Raw genomic sequence first — 20,733 nt, 5'->3', positions numbered from 1 at the left:
GTATTTTGTGGTCTGTGAAGTGACTACCAGACATCAACCCCCTGCTCATATGGTATTTCTCCAGAGTGGTATCAGCTATAGTAACCAGCGGGACAGCACTGGGCAGAGCTTCTTCCTTCACTCCAGACTATGCCAAAGCCAAAATTGCTGCTGCTCAGTTTTTCAAACTATTGGACCGAATTCCTAAAATCAGCTTGAGCCAAACAGATGGAGAAAAATGGGTTGGTGAATTCAGTAAATAAAAAGGAATCATACATAATAAGATACCATTTTGCCATGATGTTGCTTTCAAATCATTAAGCCTAGTTATCCGTCTTTAGGGTAACTTCAAAGGTGAAATAGAGTTCCTCAGTTGCAACTTCACCTATCCAACTCGGCCAGATACCCAGGTGTTGAACGGCCTGGATGTGTCTGTGAAGTCTGGTCAGACTTTGGCGTTTGTTGGTAGCAGTGGCTGTGGGAAAAGCACCAGTGTTCAACTGTTGGAAAGGTTCTATGACCCTGATCAAGGGCAAGTGGTATGTAGACTGGTTTAGACTTTTATTTTACTAATCACAAAATGTGTTTAATTGATTCCATCAACTCTGTCTTAAGTATGTCATTTTTTATTTTAGTTGATCGATGGCCGCCCGTCTCATACTGTCAACGTGCCCTTCCTAAGATCTCAGATTGGCATAGTGTCTCAGGAGCCCGTGTTGTTTGACTGCAGCATAGCGGACAATATCAAGTATGGACATAACACACACAGTGTCAGCATGGAAGAGATTGTTCAGTCTGCTAAGAAAGCCCACCTTCATGACTTTGTGATGAAGCTTCCAGATGTGAGTGGAAACAATTTCCCTAAAAATACAACTTTACATGCATTGCCATTGCAAATCCTGGGGATTTGTCTGGTACTGAAAACCATTCTCTTACTGTTAACAAGAATCAAAAATCAGTTTAAGTATTGTAGCTTTGTTGGAAGCCCGTTGATATTAATACTATACTTTATATTTACATAGTTTACTTATTGAACATTTGATCCTTGCAGAAAAAAATAAACTGTCAGAATGATGCAGAGTTTAGAGAGCATCCTCATTATAAGTTGGCTAGTAAGTTATTTTGAAAAGAGCCCAATAGATTGGAGTTGCACTTTATTGTGGTGGAACAGGTTTACAGCACTGTTGAACTTGTGACCTTTTGATTTCTCTCGACAAGAAATATCAGACTCGGGTTGGTGCCCAGGGCTCCCAGCTGTCAAGAGGACAAAAGCAACGCATCGCCATTGCCCGGGCCATCATCAGAAACCCTAAGATTCTGCTGCTAGATGAAGCTACCTCTGCCCTGGACACAGAGAGTGAAAAGGTGATACATTTCTAAACACCATGAAACAGCATAAACACAAAGCAAGTTATTACTTTACACAAATAAACTCCACATGCTTAAACGAGACACCAAGAACTTACCTTAAAAAGTATTCTTCCTGACAAAGCTCTGTTTTCCTGCAGACTGTCCAGTTGGCTCTGGACGAGGCGAGAAAAGGACGAACCTGCATCGTCATTGCTCACCGGCTGTCTACAATCCAGACTGCTGACATCATAGCAGTGATGTCTAAAGGAGCTGTCATAGAACAGGGCACACATGATAAACTCATGGCCAAGATGGGTGCCTATTATAAACTGGTCACAACGGGTGCTCCTATCAGCTAGGCGCCTGCCGCCACATATGATGAACATGTGATGAAAATGATTATATATAGTATGGGGTATTGATTGATCTTAAACATGAAACCAATATAAGAATATGAAGGACAATAAAACTCACTGTAGCAAAAAACTTGTTAACTCAAAAGTAAAACTTATAACTTTCAAAATACTATTGGTCTTTTACTTTTTTGTCTGCCATATTGGAGAGGTCAAGATCTTTAGAGATGCAGACCCAATGTTAATGTTTTAAACTTAACCACAGTTCACATTTCAGTTTCAAACAACAGTGAGATGGGAGGGAAGTTTGGGGATTTAGGGGCGCTGAAAATATCTTTAACTGGAAAAGATCTGTTCATCATTGTTGAATGAGTGAAAGGATGTTTTTCTTTCTTAATATGACCATCTAATGAATCCTTAACGCAACTTTTTAAAGAAAAAGTGGATCCTACACAAAACACTGTTACATCATCATTTCAAACAAAAATGTATGTAATAAAAATGTATTTCTTCCTGACTTCAGTTTTCTAAATATTTAACTTGAAGTTGCAGTGAATAAAGGCTGAGCTGCTGAGTGGTCCTATTTTATTTCGCCCCCTGGGCACAGAGGCATAATAAAGTACCCAGACACACAGATGTTTTCTTCAAGCTTGGCTTAACAAGTAGCCTCCACACTTAGGACAGTTATATCATTTAGTGCCAGGCCTCAGGTGCCACTGGATGCTAAGCAACCACAGACGGTGGGAAAAGACATGAAAATGGTTTCGGCTGGGGAGTTGAACTAATGTGCTAATCTAGTTACATCAGAGACTCTGTTCTACCTCATTACATTTTGGCTGATTAACATCTGAATTTGCCTGGAGAAACTAAGGTACCCATATGTGATTATAATAATTTACACAGAAGGATATATACACACATACATCTACAGTTCATACAGGGTTGCTGCAGAAGACTGTGGTTCCTGGAAAATGCAGGGAATTATTGAAAGGTATATGTCAGATTTGCTGTTGTCATGTTGCCAAAGATTGGTCCTCCTAAACAGTACATATATTCAGTTTTGGGTTATTGTTTTTATATTTCAGCACAATTTAAATGTTTAGAACACTTTCACTAATATCTGACAAAATGCCATCAGAGTTTCAATTATTTTTTCAACTGTGCGGAAATGCATTATTTGACATAACAGACCTAAAATTAGGATTTTGTCACTGACTGAAGGGAAAGGTAAGTGTTGATTGTTTAGATGAAGCCTGACAAAGAAGAAAACAATTTTGTCCTTGAAATAGATTTTAAATATGAGATATAACTTTATTTCAGGCCTAGAGTGAAAAAACACTCCTTTATTTATTTAAATGTAACTTATTTGAATCTGATGTTTGCAGTGAACCTCTATAGCCGGTGTTTGACCATTAATTATCCACATCTCAAAATGTCCTTGAGCAAAACACTGAAGCCTACATTGCTCTCGGTATTCATAAATAAAATGGAAGTTGCTTTTGGGAAATTGAAAGTAATGCAGTATAACTTTTCAGCTCTTTAATAAGAGAAGAGTGAATTCCCAATTGATAAAAAGTTTAACAGTTATATTTATAACATCTTTCACATCATGTCACTAATGCTTCACTTATACACTCATGGGTAATCCTGTACATGTAAAACAAACAAAACAGAGAAAATAAACACATACACATGTCATACTTTGCTATGTTCATCACATAAAGTTAGACCTCCTTAAAAATGTATTAACTAATCTAACACAGTAATGTAACTTATTTCAACAGTACTTATGTGACTTACAATTACTGAATAACATTCTGACAGATGGTATATGTGTATCCACTACCCATATGATGTTCTTTAATGCTATTTAAAAGTAAGGAGAACAACATTACAAAACTTCACAATTCCCACATAATCTAAGATATTTAATAGCGACCAAATCAGGAGGAACTGAAGAGCTCTTGCAAAAAGATAAAAATGTATAGCAGAACCTCAGTGTGAGTGGGCATTTTGATAGTGGCATACGATTGCAGAGATGTGAGAGTTGCTGTCACACACAGGTTTAAATCTTGTTTTGTTGCCGTTCTTCCCCCTTTAGCTCTGACTGAACATCTGAGAGTTCACTTCCAGGCCCCAACCAAACAAGGTTTCGTAGTTGTCTCACTAGACTGGTGAAAAGTGTGGTGTCAAGACAGATCCAATCTAGGTTGGTGCACCACCTCTTGGCTTTAGTACCTGACTACAAAGGATCAATGTCTGCTGAGTTGAAGATGAGATAAAAGCCAATAGCAAAAGAGGAAAGAATAACATTGGTCTGGAAGTACAATTTCAAGCTTGCTTTGCAGACTGAAGGGATGTAATCAAACACTTTGCCAACCACCGTGCCTACACATTGTAGAGAAAATCTGAATTATTTATTATTACATAGACAATTATGGTATACACCATGATGACAGTAAACTTGCCAGCTAAAAGGCAGAGGATAACCTGATGTGGGAAATGTGTTGCAATAAAATCCCTGGAGATGCAAATGCATATCTGAATTAACAACAAAGCCATCCACAGACAAGACCTCAGGAAACAAAACCTGCAGGGATATAAACATTTAGACACAAACAGTAATGAAGAAACCACTGATGTAATGGTATGATGCAAAATAACCGCCCACCTTTGAAAACTCTGCACAGAAGTGACTCTGGAGGAAGGCCTGGTAAAGCTGAAAGCAGAGGTGATCATCCCATACCATTTACATGATGAGCTCATGACATGACCAGATAAACTTCCTGCATAACGAACCATCAGAAGAGAGTGTGCGTGTTATATTTAAATATACTGCAGAGCTATTCAATAATAAATTCAAGTGGGCCGGATTTTTAAACCAGGACATGGAGATGGCCTGGACATTTTCTCATGAGTTGGGATGGTATCATTAGGATTTTTTCGTCACTTGTAGGCTTTTGGTAATCCTTATTGTTTCAGTTCTTTATCGGTGCTCTTATCAGTCCCATTTATTACTAAATAATTGCATATATTATTTGAAAAAATCAATATAATATTTTTTATTAACTAAATGTTGTTTCTAGAGCAGCAACAGGATTTACAACAGTAAAGTCACTAATATCTCACTGGAAACAAATCTCAAATGTCAGAAAAATAAATCATATTCCTGATAACAACATACTGAGTGAAGTTAAGAAAGAATGAACAACTCAGTCCTTAACAGTTTCTCCTTCTTCTCCTGTTCACTCTGCTGCTGCTGGTAGAGAAGCCACCAGCTGAGTTTATAATGTGCCATATTTTAATGTACTGGCAAACAAAATTTAATAGTTACTAAAGACAGACAGCTTTCACTTTAGCTTGTTTGTAACGATAAGCAAATAAAGTGTTGTATAATAAATAAATGTATAAATACACAAAAATGCTCTGAAAGACTATTAACCTCAGTGTTGGCAGTTGAAAATAAGATTGAACCAGTCCACAATAACTGCTCATACCATCTTGTTGCCCACACTATTACTGAGATGGAACCAGAAGGGGAAATAAACAGAAAATAATACGAGGGTCTCCCACAGATGACATAAGTTGAGGTGTTCGGTCTGAGGTTCCCTTTCTGTGTATTCCTGGCTGCATTTAAATGTTTAGCTGAAAATAAGTTAATCACAAAACGTTTTCTGTTCAAGTCACGAAAAAGAAACAGTCCCTCTGAATTGTAAAAAAAAAGTCATTTAGCTGATTTTTTTTAATAGTAGAAAAGGATTAACAATGCAATATATATACATACAAAACATAAGAGATACGAAGATACATATAGCTAGGGGGAGTCATTTTGCTGATTTGTAAGCGGAAGAAAAATAAATAAAACGTTATTTCCAGGTCACACAAAGTTAAATGCATCTCTGCAGACATGGAATCTCCCATAGATCAGGAACCCAGAGATGCACTACATTTATTCATGAGCTAATGCTTTTATCCAAATCAACTTACAATTGCTGTCAGAGTTTCCACGCCTCTGGAGCAACTAGGGGTTAAGTGTCTTGCTCAGGGACACAATGGTGGATAGGTCACCGTGGGGAATTGAACTCAGGTCTCTCACACCAAAGGCTCGTGTCTTATTATCCATTTTTCCATCACCACCCTGCACCTGCACTAAATTCAGGTTCATCCCCATCTGATCCTCCCCACCCCCTAACACAGGTGAGAGTAATCAGTCATCACTACAAGAATCCATTCAAGTGTCAGCACACATTTGTTCCTTACACATCCATCTGGAAATTGTGAAGCATGCAGTCAACCAGAAACTGTGGAACATGTGCTGTTTGAGTGCACTAAATACTCAAGAGAAAGACTGGCTTTAAGAAATGGACTGGAACATGAAGGAATTAAACAAATGGACATTAAAACCATTTTCTCAAATAACTCCGGAAAGATGGTGCTTAAACACATCTCATCTTTTTTTACAACCAACTGGACTGAACACAAGGATTTAGGCAGATGTAACTAAGATGTAGGTGATACCATTGGGAGGCAGCAATGCTCTAAAACAGTGCCGAGACTGCCAGAAAAAAGAAGAATACAGTAGGTGGCGATAATGCTCCATCTGGTTGCAAGTCGCCGGTAAAAAGAAGAAGAAGATAGTCCCCGCCTCCTGCATGCACACCGCGAATTTTTGAAAATAACGACTGGTTCAGTTGCAAGGCGTAAAGCGGTATATCAACAGCCACACATTAAAACCTGTGAGTATCCAAATAAAAACAAGTAGCTAATCAAATCAAAATCAATGTGAATTTGTAAACAGGCAATAGTCTTATTTCCTGCGTAAGTTAAATAAGGTGAGTCCTGCGCAAGCTACGGCTAACTGACCGCTGATGTTTCCCAGCTAACATTAGCGTTAAGCTAATGTTGCCAGTTGGGTTTTGCATTTCTAACCACTCTGAAGCTGATAATACACGGGGCAACTTTTTGAGCAACGGATAGCGGCGGTGCGGTGTGGGAAGGGGATTAACGTTACTGTAGTAATCTTTACTCATTACCATTGACGACAACGTTGCCCAGCACGATTGCTCTAAAAGTTGCTCTGTGTATCATCAGCTTTACTTTTCATGTATAACGTTAGAGGGTAGTAACGGCTAACTGCTAGGTAACGGCTCAGTCTGCACCGTAACAGTTGCAGCAAGTCACAAATGAGGCTGACACAATGAGCTGTTTGTGTTGTTCTAACGTTATCATACCGATGTTTTCGGGGACTGACAACGTTAACGTCTGACAGGAAGTCATCTAGCTTGACATGGAAGTGGAGGCTGCTAAGTTAATGTTTTATGAAAGTTTTGAAAAAACAATCCCAGCACAAGTTTCATTTCTATATTATTTTCCCGAGCTGTCTTGCTACCGTCTTCACAATTCTTAGTCAGTGGATGGAGTTTGCTTGGTTGTCAGGGAGAGTTTTATTGATATCAAATGTGAAATAAAAACAATATACGGTAACATCATAAACAGAAAAATTGTGCCAGCTGTTATGATTTAATCCATTTAATTTACTAATTCATATATCATATATCAATGTACGCTTTCTGGTATAAAAGTATGGCAGTCGGTGGGAGTAATTTTTACACTGATGATAGTGTCTTGGTGTCCTTGTGTCCAGTATTTACAGCAGCTACGTGGTCTCCATATGAACAACTTCGGGCCATTTTACTTTGGCTGACACTGGCCCCTTTGTCTTTGTTTCTCAGCTTCAACTTCAATTTTATCATTACTGCTGAAGGAAATTGTAAACACGAGTCACAAAAATACACTGACATTAACAGCTACAATATATAGTCAAAAACATACAAGCAGTATAAAGTATATTTTTAAAAGTGCTATGCAAGGTGAGAATGTTATTTTAAGTGCATGTGATGAGTGTCCTTCTGTGTGTTGTTTCAATTGCAGATTGTCTGACATCTGAACATCATGACATCCATTACTGATCCCAAAATAAGTGAAAGGTTCACTGCTGCAATGGAGGAGATCCAAAACAAAAAGTTTAAAACATATGGGGAGATAATTGACACAACTGCGGAGCTGGGCCAGTCCCACAGACAGTTTGTGAAGTCTGCACTTGGTATGTTAGAGGTATTAGTTGTTGGAGTCCCTATCAATTTACGTCCTGGCAATAGCTATTTTTCCAAGGGTCCATATAAAATAAAAAAAAATAGACATATGGTCAGCTTGGTTGGATAGGTACAACAAAACAGTAACTATTTCAGTTCATCTAAATATCCCAACATTTTGATTTTTATTTTCTTCACGAATCCCTTCAGCTGCTTCTTAAAAGCTTTTGATGTAGATTATTGAGATATTAAGCACAAACTGTTGCAGTGACATCTGGCTTCATATATATTTCAAAGCATTTTCAAACAAAGTACCAAGTACAATTGGTGAGCGTGGGCCACTAAATACCTTTCCTTTTTTTGTGTCTTGCAAACCACATAGTATTTTTTCCTGAACTGGTATTATTCAGTTACACAGAGGGGTGCAGCAATCCCATTAATCACATGAAAAACAAGTAACGCACCACTGTGTCGAAGGAATTGTACTATTTTTACTGTACTGTTTTTGGCTAGATGCTAGTCCTACAGTTTCAATTTGAGCTGTCTCAGTTTTTAAAAAAAAAAAAGTGGTCAGAGTTTATATGTATTTTAATGACACAGTGTGAGACTCAGCACATCAGGGCCATGAGTATGATTCCTATACAGTTATTTTAATTAACCTGAGAGTTGATGGTGTTTTCCTTTTGGTGCAGATACATGTTTAAAGAAATGTAAGGACGATGAGATGCTGTTTGAGACAATACAGACATTCAAAAGAGGTGAGTTTATGCATTTGGCCACAAAGCATTGTGTATGTGCCTAACACTCAGTTGTAGTAGCTGGTTGTCTCAATGTTTAGAGGAGTAATGAAGGTATTTGTATTGTCCCCATGCCAACTGTATTTTTGTCCCAGCACTAACCCCGTTCTCAGGTGCTGTAGAATTCCTCATTTTCTTATGCACACTATACTTGTTTGGGACAAAAGGTTGTAATGCAGCTTCAGAGTCTTCAGTGTTTATGTGAAAGCGTATTGTTGCAATGTTTGTCCCCCAGACTTGAAACAAAAAAATGCATCACTGAAAGAGAAACAGCACGCCATTTCCGACTTGATGTCTGAGATTGAGCAGAAGGAGATGCAGAAAGACGACATTATCCAGAAGATAGAGAAACTTAAAGAAGAACAAGCCAAGAGAAAAGAGCGTAAGTTGATATTTGAAAATTAAATGAATAGTTTAGATCGCAGAACTTAAACTTTGGCATATGATTGTTTTAGCAATTGACCCCTGCACTGGTTTTATGTCTTTTCTCTGTCTTCAGTAATTGTGTCTCAACATAAAGCAAACAAAGACAGACTGAGGAATCTCCAGAAAGCCAGATTAGTCTTTCAGGATAATTTGGGAATGGAGATACGAACAATCATCGGCAAAACACAATCGATTAAAGGTATGCCAGACACAAACATGTACATTCCCCTATTCTGTATCTTTCTTGAGTCCTGTTTCTGTCCATTGCTGTTTCCATACATTTAGAGTAAAACATGCAGATGGGAGTTATTTTGTACAGCTTAGAGGGTTTTTGGGAGTTCCTCTTGCCTGAAGCTTGTGGGCTCTCAGTTTAAGAAGAAATATGTTTGTTACCTGATAGGACTACCCTCTTTTGTTGCTTTTAATTCCTCCCTAGCAAAACACAATCAGAGGTGTAGAAATAAACTAGATTTCTAGCAGCTTAGTCATATAGTGCACTGATGACTCAAAACCACCAACAACAAAGAAGTGGGCTTTTAATAAGAAATAGCTGTTTTTTTTTTAATCAGATCAGTAGTGGGAGTACACCAGCAAGAGGAGAAGTTAGGGGGAGAAAACAGTACGTCACTAACACATCAACATCTCTGTGAAACACAACACTTATTGTAGCTTGTCTCTAGTAAACTTCTGACTCTCTCCCCAGCTGATGTAAATATGTTGTTTGTTGTCCTTAAAGGTGAACAGTTGCAGTTTATTTTTCGGCATATCAACCCTTTAGATCAGGACAGCGCCTACGTTGTCACAATGGGGATTAAAGAAGACGGATCATACCAGAGTAAGTTACACACACTTTGTACTCCAGCAAAATGTTGTGCAGTTTATTGAAATTATGACTTCACTATTATCAATTTATCACCTTCATTTGAAAGACATGGCTGACAATAGTCTATGAAGACCAAACCCAGTAGTAAACTGACCCTACGCACAGGTATTGCCTGTGTACCCAGAGCCTTATATAGCTTATTCCTCTGTGCCACATGATTCCCATGAACATTATGCACTGTGGTGTCGAGTTAATCCTATATGCAGTGTCATACTTCATATAGGATACTCACTGGAGCATCAAATGTGTATTAATCCACCAGTGAAAATAGTCCCTAACAAATGCAGTATTTACTCCTGTTTAAATACAAGTTGCTTAATACAGCAGTGCCCAGCTGTGTTGGGAAGTTATTTAGCTTTATTTAAAAACCACATATTTATGACCAGTTTTTAAATACCTATATTGTCACTCAGTAGGAACTAATGGGCATGGCAATAAGTGCCACAGACAGGATAGGGAGGGAAAAATTCTAATACACTGCTGGTTTGGGGCCTTTTGATAGATTTATTAATAATAATTAAAATATTAAATATCCCCAGCTTTATCCTGCAACAAGCATTGTAAATGTATTCTCTAATATTAACCTAAGTCTATCATTTCTACAGTTGTGTCGAGTGACCCCGTGCTCGAGTGTTTGCCAGTACTGGAAAGCCGGCTTCAGGAGACCAATAACTTACCAGCATTCCTGGCAAACGTCAGGAAGGAATTTGTCTCTCTTGCACGATGCTAAGATTGTGGAGTTCAGCCTCGAACAGGTGTTCTGGTGGAGATATGACCCTTGTCTTTTATGTCTCTAAATCCTGCAAAAATCACTAGTTGGCTGTAGATGTTCTTCAAAAGTAATGAAAGATTCACAGATGATGTAAATAGTTTTCATTTATTTTCTCATGTCATCTCTGAGATTAAAGGGGGTGAGGATAAGATAAGTACATAGTTTCTATTTTCACTAGCTCCATTATTACTTATATTAATCATATTCATTTAAATACATATTTATCAAATACTATAGTTAGGTTCATCTGTACAAAATGTGGCATATATAATTGGGGGGGTCATTTGGGTATAAGAATTCACATACAGTATGAATTTTAACAGCATTACAAAATACAAATCATTACGTTTTTCCCAACATTACAAATTTAGGGGGAACAATGACAAAACCGACACTGTCAGCAGAGGAACATGTATTGTTAAACTGAATGCTTCTGTCTTTTTTTTAACCACTTAAAAGCAACAAATTACTTCAGCCTGCACAAACAATGTGTTTTAGTTGGGATGAGGTATCCAGTTGTTACCATCATATTTGTGGCAATGCAGAAGTTCCTCTTTGATTTTTTTTTTTTTTTTTGCTGACGTCAGTCAGGCGTCAGATGATTTGACTTTGTGCAACACAGGCAACTCCTCAACATAGGTTGATGGAAAATGGCCTGTCTTACCATTAAGTTCACCAAACCACCAACCATTCTCCTCCTTTTTGTGAATGTCTAGAAGATCTCCTGTAAAACCATAACCCAGTAATCTTATCAGATTAGTCATAAACCTGCTACTATTTTAGATTTTCTGCAGTTGAGTTGCCACTTACCTTCTTTCAAAGACAATTCATCATCCTGTTCAGATGTGAAATTGTACAGGGCCTTGCATTTTCCTATACTGCATGACTCTGGTGGTGTTAGACCTATTCAATGTTGATATTATTATTATTATTATTATTATTAGTTTTAATTTCAAGGTGTGATGAATAGAAATAAATCTTTGTGTTGGTGCTCTGAAAATGTGTTAACCTCTTTCTTTGTCTTCGTCGGTTTGAGGCAGGGCTCCGTTAACAGTGCTGTCACACTCGACAGCTACAGTTTCATGTTTTGTAGCTCTTGGAGTGACTGGGTCAGTAGCACTTTGTAAACCCTCCGCAGACTGCTGTGTCACAAACGGAGCAGGTCCTTTGTAAATGATAGACGCTCTCAGTGACTGTTGGGATCTGAATGGGGTCCTCTTGAGTTTGACTGGACGAGTCAGTTGAACAACACTGTGCTCACAGTCCTGACAACAGTCAAAATAGTTAATGTTTGACCTCATAAAGATTTGTATGTCTCCAATCAGTTTTGGCCATTTAGGCCAACATTATAATTATAAACTCCCCCTTAACCACTCAGCTATCTCTACCCCAGAACATACTTAAAATCCTGAAAGTGGTCTATGTACACTTACCTTATCTTTCCATTTCAGTATGCTTTCACTAAATCGGTGGGAGGACTTGGGTTTCCCTTTTAATTCAGAAAGCGATGCAGAGAGTTTGTAGTGAGTTGCCTCAAGGAGATCCAGTTTTAGAGTACACTACAGGGAATGAGATGGCATTAGTGAACACTTGAACCAGTCTTATTTATGATCAGTTTAAAGTAAATATCCATCAACTTTACACACTGTACACAGTTTACCTCATCAAGCTGCTGTTCAATTTCCTCAAGGTTCTTTTGGTTTGAAAAAGATGGATTTTCAGAGTATGTTTTCATCAGTCTTTCAATTCCTGCAATGAGAATGTCAAAGGTGACTTAGAAAACAAAATGAACGACCTTATGTAGTGCTTTCCATTATGAATCACTGAGTCATAGTGAAATATAGTTTTTCCACCTCCTTCAGATTATACTGTCATTTTAATGTTCTTTTTAATTGACAATGTACTGAACTCGCCTTCACGGTCTTTATTTGTTTTTGTAATACTGTTCTCCAGGCGCTGGAGTTTCAGTTTGATGGCCTCTTTTCTTCTATCTTTGCCCATCAGTGATTTGTTGTCCTCCTCCTGACACATGCAGAACAGAGATCACATGAATTTATCACAAAACTATGATGGGCTTGGTTAAAATCTGCTATTCATGCAGTATGTGCAAAAGCTACAAGGTTAACGCATACAAAGTGAATATTTCCTGGAAATTTTACAAACACGCTATTGTCACTACTGCACTGCATTCTGCACATTTATATACACTCACCTAAAGGATTATTAGGAACACCATACTAATACTGTGTTTGACCCCCTTTCGCCTTCAGAACTGCCTTAATTCTACATGGCATTGATTCAACAAGGTGCTGAAAGCATTCTTTAGCAATGTTGGCCCATATTTATAGGATAGCATCTTGCAGTTGATGGAGATTTGTGGGATGCACATCCAGGGCACGAAGCTCCCGTTCCACCACATCCCAAAGATGCTCTATTGGGTTTAGAATTGGTGACTGGGGGGGGCATTTTAGTACAGTGAACTCACTGTCATGTTCAAAAAACCAATTTGAAATGATTCGAGCTTTGTGACATGGTGCATTATCCTGCTGGAAGTAGCCATAAAGGGATGGACATGGTCAGAAACAATGCTCAGGTAGGCCGTGGCATTTAAACGATGCCCAATTGGCACTAAGGGGCCTAAAGTGTGCTAAGAAAACGTCCCCCACACCATTACACCACCACCACCAGCCTGCACAGTGGTAACAAGGGATGATGGATCCATGTTCTCATTCTGTTTACGCCAAATTCTGACTCCACCATCTGAATGTCTCAACAGAAATCGAGACTCATCATAGCCTTCAACTGTCCAATTTTGGTGAGCTCTTGCAAATTGTAGCCTCTTTTTCCTATTTGTAGTGGAGATGAGTGGTACCCGGTGGGGTCTTCTGCTGTTGTAGCCCATCCGCCTCAAGGTTGTGCGTGTTGTGGCTTCACAAATGCTTTGCTGCATACCTCCGTTGTAACGAGTGGTTATTTCAGTCAAAGTTGCTCTTCTATCAGCTTGAATCAGTCGGCCCATTCTCCTCTGACCTCTAGCATCAACAAGGCATTTTCGCCCACAGGACTGCCACATACTGGATGTTTTTCCCTTTTCACACCATTCTTTGTAAACCCTAGAAATGGTTGCGCGTGAAAATCCCAGTAACTGAGCAGATTGTGAAATACTCAGACCGGCCCGTCTGGCACCAACAACCATGCCACGCTCAAAATTGCTTAAATCACCTTTCTTTCCCATTCTGACATTCAGTTTGGAGTTCAGGAGATTGTCTTGACCAGGACCACACCCCTAAATGCATTGAAGCAACTGCCATGTGATTGGTTGATTAAATAATTGCATAAATAATCCTTTAGGTGAGTGTGCAGTGTATATATAACCTTTAGGTCCGGTAAATCTAATTGAGATTACTATCATATTTGCAAAGTAGACCCGAGTATAACCTGACGCCTACATACAACACAACAAGCAGTAAAACTAATACATTAAAAAACAGCCTCCATGTCAAGCCCTGTCACATATTAACCAATACAGCTTTACATCTATGGCAGTATGAATACTAACATCAAAAAGACATCCCATGCAGAGATGTCTTATGTCTTTGAAAGGGTGAGTCACTGAATGAGTCTGTGGCCTGCAGGCAAGCCTCTCAACCGATTCTCTGAGCAAAAAAATTGCAGACTTACAAAATAATCAGCCACCAGATACTCTGCTTTGTTATCTTCAGCTGTGATGCTGGTTTCCACCACCAGGGTTTGTATGTCTTTATCCATGTCCACCCTTTGGACTGCCTGTTCGGTCTGTCTTTGGCCCTAGAAGTGGCAGAAGTGCATGTTATAATTTTCACCAGGGAATTTAGTGCATACATATGAGCAGGTTGGAGATCAGGAAATCTTACATGTATGATGGTCTGCCCAAAGCTGGACATGTGGAGGTTGTATTTATTCAAAAGGTTGAACAGAACTTCAATTCGCTGTTTCTCCATCTCCTGTATGATCTGAAAAAAACAGAAAGTGGCACTATGAGGCTTTCTGTACAACATCCCTGTCACCTACTGCTGGATGAATGTCACCTAAATCTGAGGTAAAATTTAAATAAAAGCACTAAGGAAAACCAGGTCATTGTGACTGGAAAGACTGCAAGAGATAATGAGTGTGAGCAAGCGGCCTCAAACGTTTCACTCATTTTCCATTGTGGTGCTATTCCTTGCTACATGCTGATAAAATCTGTGTATCCAAGAGAATACAGCATTTAACTCAAGCTGCAAGAAGAGATGAGCTGCTCCTGGCACTTTCCACACATCAGGGATTGCTGCTGTTGCCAGAAGTTGGTTGACGTGGCTCTGAATTTTCATGAATATTGGATACTGCACAGAGCAATATCTAGTCACTAATCTCGATCTTCATCCTCCAGTAGATCCAGCTTCTCCCCTTCTCTACCACTCTTTCTAGTTTCTGTTTGTTGTCCTCTTGTGTGTTTATTGTGGCCTGTCCTCGCTTCAGGTGGATAGGGGGTGATGTGGCTCAGAGGTGGCACAATGACGCACTTATGTCCCCAGGCCGGGACTCTTATCAAACATAAAATTTGGAACAAATCTGGCAATGTGGTGCCGAGTTACCACAGTTAGATACGAGATAGCCAAGTTAAGAATTGAGAAACTTCAGCAATTCACAGTATCACCACAGACACGCCGACTGACGAAAACTGAAAAGCTAGGCTATTTAGCATCACAAGGGTCTTTAGATTGGAGCCAAATGGCAAAAAATGCCCTAAAATTGCACATTTTAGGAAATCCAAAATGGCTGACTTCCTGTTGAATTTAGGGTATATCTCCAACAGGCTTTTTTTAAAGTCTGGGCATAATACATGTGCCTCCCAAATTTGGTACATCTTGGAGAAAGGGACCGCAGAGGCTGCTTTGTTGAAATTTTTAGGGGGCACTATGGAGCCATTTTGCCACACCCATTGTCCAAGATCCACATCAGACGAGTATTTTCACCAGTTATGACGTATGTAATAAGTTTCACAATTTTTGTAGCATCATGAGCACCCCAAAAATATGTTTGAAGTTTTAATAATAAAACCCCCCGTAAAGATTTCAAGAGGGACCTCTGGGACCTGCTGCTCAGGCCCTAATAAGTTGCAGAATTCACTGGGTGGACTGTGATCATTTGATGCTCGGGTGGTAGACTGACTGCTTATAGGGCATTTTCTGCAACCAAAAGCTCACTGGTTCAACTCTTATTACAAATGAGGTGTCCTTGAGCAAGACACTGAACGTACCTGTTCACTCACAAAAAGCCACTCTAAATAAGAGGAACAGCTAAATGCCTACAATATGAGAAGCAGGAGAGCATTTTCTGCACCTGGTGGCAGTTTTTCAATGTGTTTTCCCACTTGAGTCTCATGTGATGACCCTCCATGTTGATATTAAAGTACTCCTCATCCACCCGCGCCTGCATCTCTGCCGACTTAGTCAGCCTGTTCAGCATCTGTAGTCAAGGACAGGGGGAAAAAAATCTTGTTGGCATGTTGGCAGCTTTTCCAGCTGGTATTTACTCCCAAATAATGAAAACATATGTAGCGGCCATATCCTGTACCTTTTGTTTTTCCTTTTCTGTGCAAATGTGTTTGTTGTTCTCAACAAAGTTGAACAAAGCCTCGTGCTCCCTTGTTAGTCCAAACAATTTCTTCTTGGTCTGTTTTAGAAAAGGAAACCATAATCCACATACATAAGATATTCTTGATATAACAAAATGATATAGAATAAGACTGAGTTCAGCACTTTACTGTGCCATGTGTGAGGGAAGGAAGCTGAATAGAAAGCAACTGCCAGATTTTAAATGAGCTCTTGTGTAACGCATGAGAAAGAATGACATACAAAAATGGCCAGGTTTTCAGTACATTAAATTACAAATGTCTGCTGAAACATTTATTCTATAATATTAAATTCATATTTGAGAAAACCGGTAAGTTTGTATTACATTAAGTCAATTATTTCAGTTATTTTTAAGTACTTCATGTTAATTCAAAGGAAGACAATGGTTTTCTAAGTTGTTATGTAAAAATAACATTAGTAAACCTTCTAATGAATGCCATATCTGTAACAGTTACATAATGCATTATGAGACATTCATAATACAATGTAAAAGTTTTTATGAATCTTATGAAATATGGTGTTTCGTAACAAGAGCCAAAAATTACAACATGATCAATTTTTGCATGAAAAGTTATAGTCATTGTGAACATTACTGTGCTTTCTGGCACCATACTGAGCAAAGCATTTGTTTATGGCTGGGCTTAAAGCCTTCTTAACAGTCCCAAAGTCTTTTTAAGACTTTATAACCTGTCAGGCAAAATGGATAGACTGATCGCAAGCTATTTACAATCCTTTAAATTGTAAAGCGTGGTGATCCTACTTTTAGTGGATGTTTTGATGATAATGCATTATTAAAGTTTATATCAATTCAATTATCTGTAATGCTCACATTGTAATGCCTTATATAGAGTGTAAGGGGTTCACTATAAAGGTCACCAATAGTTGAAAGTCACACAAATGTCTTCATGGATCAGTATAATAATTATAATTGTTGGCAGCAGCTCCGTCCTATCTTTGCAATATTTAAAATCTATATATTTTTTAATTTTGGAAAAAGATTCTTTACCTTAAGTTGCTCACTCCAATTAGTAGTAACAAGTTTTCCATTTCTTTCAATGGCGCTGTCAAGCTATTAAAGCACAGACAAGGATAGAGATACATTTTAACTGAAGGGTCGAACAGACGTACAGATACAATGGTAAAGAACCAGTTTCATACAGGCCTCTTCCTCTTAGTCTGCTCATCTAAGACTTGTCGTAGTTCCAGAATTGCTTCTTGCTGAAATGCATTTCCTAATGATCTGAAATGAGAACAACAAGCACCATATTTAAGTCCAGATATCTCTAACATTTGTTTAATGTGTGGACAGGCACTGCTACGAGGTGAGCTCAGGTTGAAAACTACCTGTGGGCGTCTGCTCTTGAGTACATCTCATCTGACACATGACACCAGGCACTGTAGGTGGAACTGAGTAGGGAGCCAACAAGAAAAGGTTAGAGTTGTGGGCTAATTAGCCTGACACCTGCCTATATTTTGTCACATCTAACTTGCTAGGCGCATGCTATTTCCCATGATACCATCATTTCTGTACAGCACTTGACAGGATAGGCCATGTTAAACACAGAACAAACAAAGGACAGAGCCGATTAAACATTCAGCACTGAGTCGCTTACTTGTTTGACATTTCTTTGGAGGCCCTGATGAGTTTGCCAGCAAGTTTTTGCAGTCCTTTAGCATAAGTAAGTTCCAGCTCCGCCCTAAAACAGGAAAATGTTGCAGCGAGAGATAATGACTGCGTCAAACAATAATTCCTGCCACTCCTGTCATTAAAATACTTGAATTACTCTGAAGGTTATATTGTATTGTATTGAACATACCTTTGCTGAAAAACTGTCATAAGTTCTTTGCAGAAGTACTCCCCAGTTTTTGAAAATCGTTTCACATTTTGATAGAGCTGGTTATACTGAAAGACAAGAGAATAAGGTTGGAGCAAAACATACAAAGTTAGTTCTGATTGTGATAGTTTCAAGTCTGTCTGTCATAATAAAACGCATATTGAAATCTTATTTTCCACTCCGGTGCATTTAGAAAGTAAACAATGGCCTGGATTTTTCAAAGAAATACTCACAGAGCAGGTGCTGATAGGGTCCTTCATCTTAAGACTGTGGCAGTTTGTTGACTTTGGACCTGGGACTTTGACCACCCTCCTCCCAAAGTCACTCATGCGGAAATCACCTGAGCTTTTGTCAATGCACTATACAAAGGACAAGTCCAGTGAGGGGGTGAAAAAAGAAACTATAAATGCAAACTCAGCCAGGATGGCTGATGTACAGAAAGGAAAATGTATAAACACAAAACAAAGGCCTATCCTTGCTCTCATGCGTCACTGAACCTATTAATGGTGACCAAAAAGAAGTATATTAACAGGGTATAAGTCCCCCTTTATAAAGGGATTAGAAGTTGTAATGGCTGACATAAACCATATTGTGTCTGTCTGCTGTGTGGTGCTGAGGAGGTATTGTAGTGGGGTTTTTTTTACAGCATGTTCTTTAAAAAGAGCTGCCTGCTGACGCTATGAGAGTGGAGAGTCTGAAACAAAACAGTACAGTTGTCGGCCAGAAAACCAAAACAAGTTCATACCATTAATGATGGCTCTGTTCTATTCAAGTTTCCCAATATGTCATGACAGTGCGAATATGCCAGCATGAACAATATTGGGACCCTGAAACTAAAGCACCTAAAAGGAATACAGCCATCACCAATGAATTTAATTCTATCTCAAATAAACAAAATTTCAAATTAATTTATTTGTAAACAGAATTCACCACCAGGATTTGATTTTGTTTCTTTGCTGATTAAACTTATTGAACAGAACCACACACATTTGCAATCTTCATGTTTTTTTTATTGAATCATTCAAAGAACTCATGTCTGCCTCCTCAGAGGACAAATGGCCTTTAATGAAATGCTTACCAGAAATGTACCAGAATACTTAACAAAATGCTTTAATAGGGAATACAGCATCTAGACCGATGTCCGATGCACACACTTAATACTGTCATTGACATCATATACACGGTTTGAGTGGAGAATGTATTTCAAAATGTGAGTAAACTTCAAACATTTTGGCATATCTTTGGGGGTGTAGCATTAAAAGTAAACCCAGTTCTTCAGCATTTTGCTAATACTCGTTATCATGATGTTGTGGTGTGAACAAACAGCTGTGCTGTTGTTGTTCAAGATTATTTCATCTTTAACACTGACGTCAAAGGAGAATAGATGTCCGACTACCATCTGCAAAAATATTTATAAAAAATAAATAACATAGAAAGACACGAACATAAGAAGAAATACCCCCAGTATGCCAGACTACTGTATGTTAAAGTAGCATGCTTACACCATAAAGTGGAATGCTTTCATTCATTGGCTAAACAGAGTGGGTTGTACCGATAGGAGTGCGTTGATATTTCATTGAGTGCATTTTGATGCAAATATATAGATGGAAAAAATAAATTGCGTGAGGAAATAAGCAAAGAATCAAATTGACAACAAAACTGCATTCACATAAATCTATCAAGAAGTTCCAGCCACAGACAGGCGATGTTGTTCATGTTTCCACCATACACTCAAATACACACACACACACACACACACACACACACGCACACACACACACACAGATTGATGGATGGTGTCTGTAGCATGGCTCCAGTGTTGTGATATCAGCTTAGTCAGTGTTCGTCGGGATATGGGGCTCCTGTCAGGTAGCCGTTGGTCCCGTGATTTTTGTTGGTCCCATTGGTGGTGGCGCTGTTGTGGTGCTTCTGATTGGGTGGGGGGCTGTCATCCTCATCAGAGCTGGACTCAATGTCGCTGCGGTCGTCTTTAGACACCTGCAGAAATAAGAGGGATGGTTGCGTCATTATCTGTGGCGACCATGCATGGCGGTGCTACAAATGGGTGTCAGAGTGGCATAACGGAGTTGTTCTGCCAATCAGTATCAGGCAACAAGCTGTAAAAGCCATAAAATATATTTGCTCGAGATATGGAGACCTCTGAACATTTTGTTTGCAGCTAATTCTTTTCATCATTGATTAATCTTGTGACCCTTTTTTCAAATCGATTGCTTGTCAGTCCAAAACTTAGATATTCAATATACAATGATATAAAACAGAGAACAGGAGCCAGTGAATGTTTGGCATTTTTGACTGATTTGTTTGCATTTTGACTTTTGACTAATCAATTACAGAAAGTTGGTAATACATTTTTGGACGATCAACTAATCTATTTATTAGCACTAGACATTGTATAATTTAAAATGCCATGTGTCCATTTATCTAATATAACAAGAGAGTATTCAGGATTTACAAATAACATTGGCAAAATAATTACAGGAGTACGAATAAAAAGCAGCAACAAACAGTGAGAATGTGACAATAAATAGCACTAAGAGTCACCAGCCATGCTAGTGGCACTGTGAGGCTGTA

At 38.7% G+C, this 20,733-nt stretch overlaps 3 protein-coding genes and 1 pseudogene across 4 annotated transcripts in view; 2 read left to right on the top strand and 2 right to left on the bottom strand.

Annotated features, from left to right (window-relative positions):
• Positions 1-2,256, top strand: part of abcb11a (ATP-binding cassette, sub-family B (MDR/TAP), member 11a) — a 17,043-nt gene extending 14,787 nt beyond the window's left edge. The window contains exons 24-28 of the mRNA XM_046054129.1: positions 65-221; positions 321-518; positions 615-821; positions 1,198-1,344; positions 1,488-2,256. Of these exons, the coding sequence (XP_045910085.1) occupies positions 65-221; positions 321-518; positions 615-821; positions 1,198-1,344; positions 1,488-1,688 (910 nt within the window). The 3' untranslated portion in view covers positions 1,689-2,256. The remainder of the gene's footprint in view (positions 1-64; positions 222-320; positions 519-614; positions 822-1,197; positions 1,345-1,487) is intronic.
• A 1,317-nt stretch (positions 2,257-3,573) lies between these two features.
• LOC123974081 lies at positions 3,574-5,264 on the bottom strand (annotated as a pseudogene).
• A 693-nt stretch (positions 5,265-5,957) lies between these two features.
• spc25 (SPC25 component of NDC80 kinetochore complex) lies at positions 5,958-11,652 on the top strand. 2 transcript variants are annotated; one of them, XM_046054938.1, is made up of 7 exons: positions 5,958-6,418; positions 7,614-7,785; positions 8,467-8,532; positions 8,807-8,953; positions 9,071-9,196; positions 9,734-9,832; positions 10,486-11,652. In XM_046054938.1, the coding sequence occupies exons 2-7, from the start codon at positions 7,635-7,637 to the stop codon at positions 10,608-10,610; spliced, it is 714 nt and encodes a 237-aa protein (XP_045910894.1). In that variant the 5' UTR covers positions 5,958-6,418; positions 7,614-7,634; the 3' UTR covers positions 10,611-11,652. The 2 variants fall into 2 exon arrangements, with proteins under 2 accessions (XP_045910894.1, XP_045910895.1); XM_046054939.1 differs by lacking the exon at positions 5,958-6,418 and adding an exon at positions 6,427-6,514.
• On the bottom strand, positions 11,225-18,416 carry nostrin (nitric oxide synthase trafficking). The gene is made up of 16 exons (XM_046054937.1): positions 18,375-18,416; positions 18,124-18,209; positions 17,920-18,003; positions 17,651-17,713; positions 17,465-17,546; positions 17,313-17,375; positions 16,248-16,346; positions 16,014-16,139; positions 14,546-14,644; positions 14,334-14,459; positions 12,566-12,674; positions 12,313-12,401; positions 12,086-12,211; positions 11,662-11,917; positions 11,463-11,555; positions 11,225-11,376 (listed from the first exon to the last, which is right to left on the bottom strand). Exons 1-16 carry the CDS (start codon positions 18,399-18,401, stop codon positions 11,240-11,242), a joined length of 1,665 nt encoding a protein of 554 aa, XP_045910893.1. The 5' UTR covers positions 18,402-18,416; the 3' UTR covers positions 11,225-11,239.
• Positions 18,417-20,733: the final 2,317 nt, after the last annotated feature.

The sequence above is a fragment of the Micropterus dolomieu genome, linkage group LG07, assembly GCF_021292245.1.
Source record: "Micropterus dolomieu isolate WLL.071019.BEF.003 ecotype Adirondacks linkage group LG07, ASM2129224v1, whole genome shotgun sequence".
Classification (NCBI taxonomy): Eukaryota; Metazoa; Chordata; class Actinopteri; order Centrarchiformes; family Centrarchidae; genus Micropterus; species Micropterus dolomieu.
The sequence above is the reverse complement of the archived record's forward strand: the minus strand, read 5'-3'. Positions and strand labels throughout refer to the sequence as shown.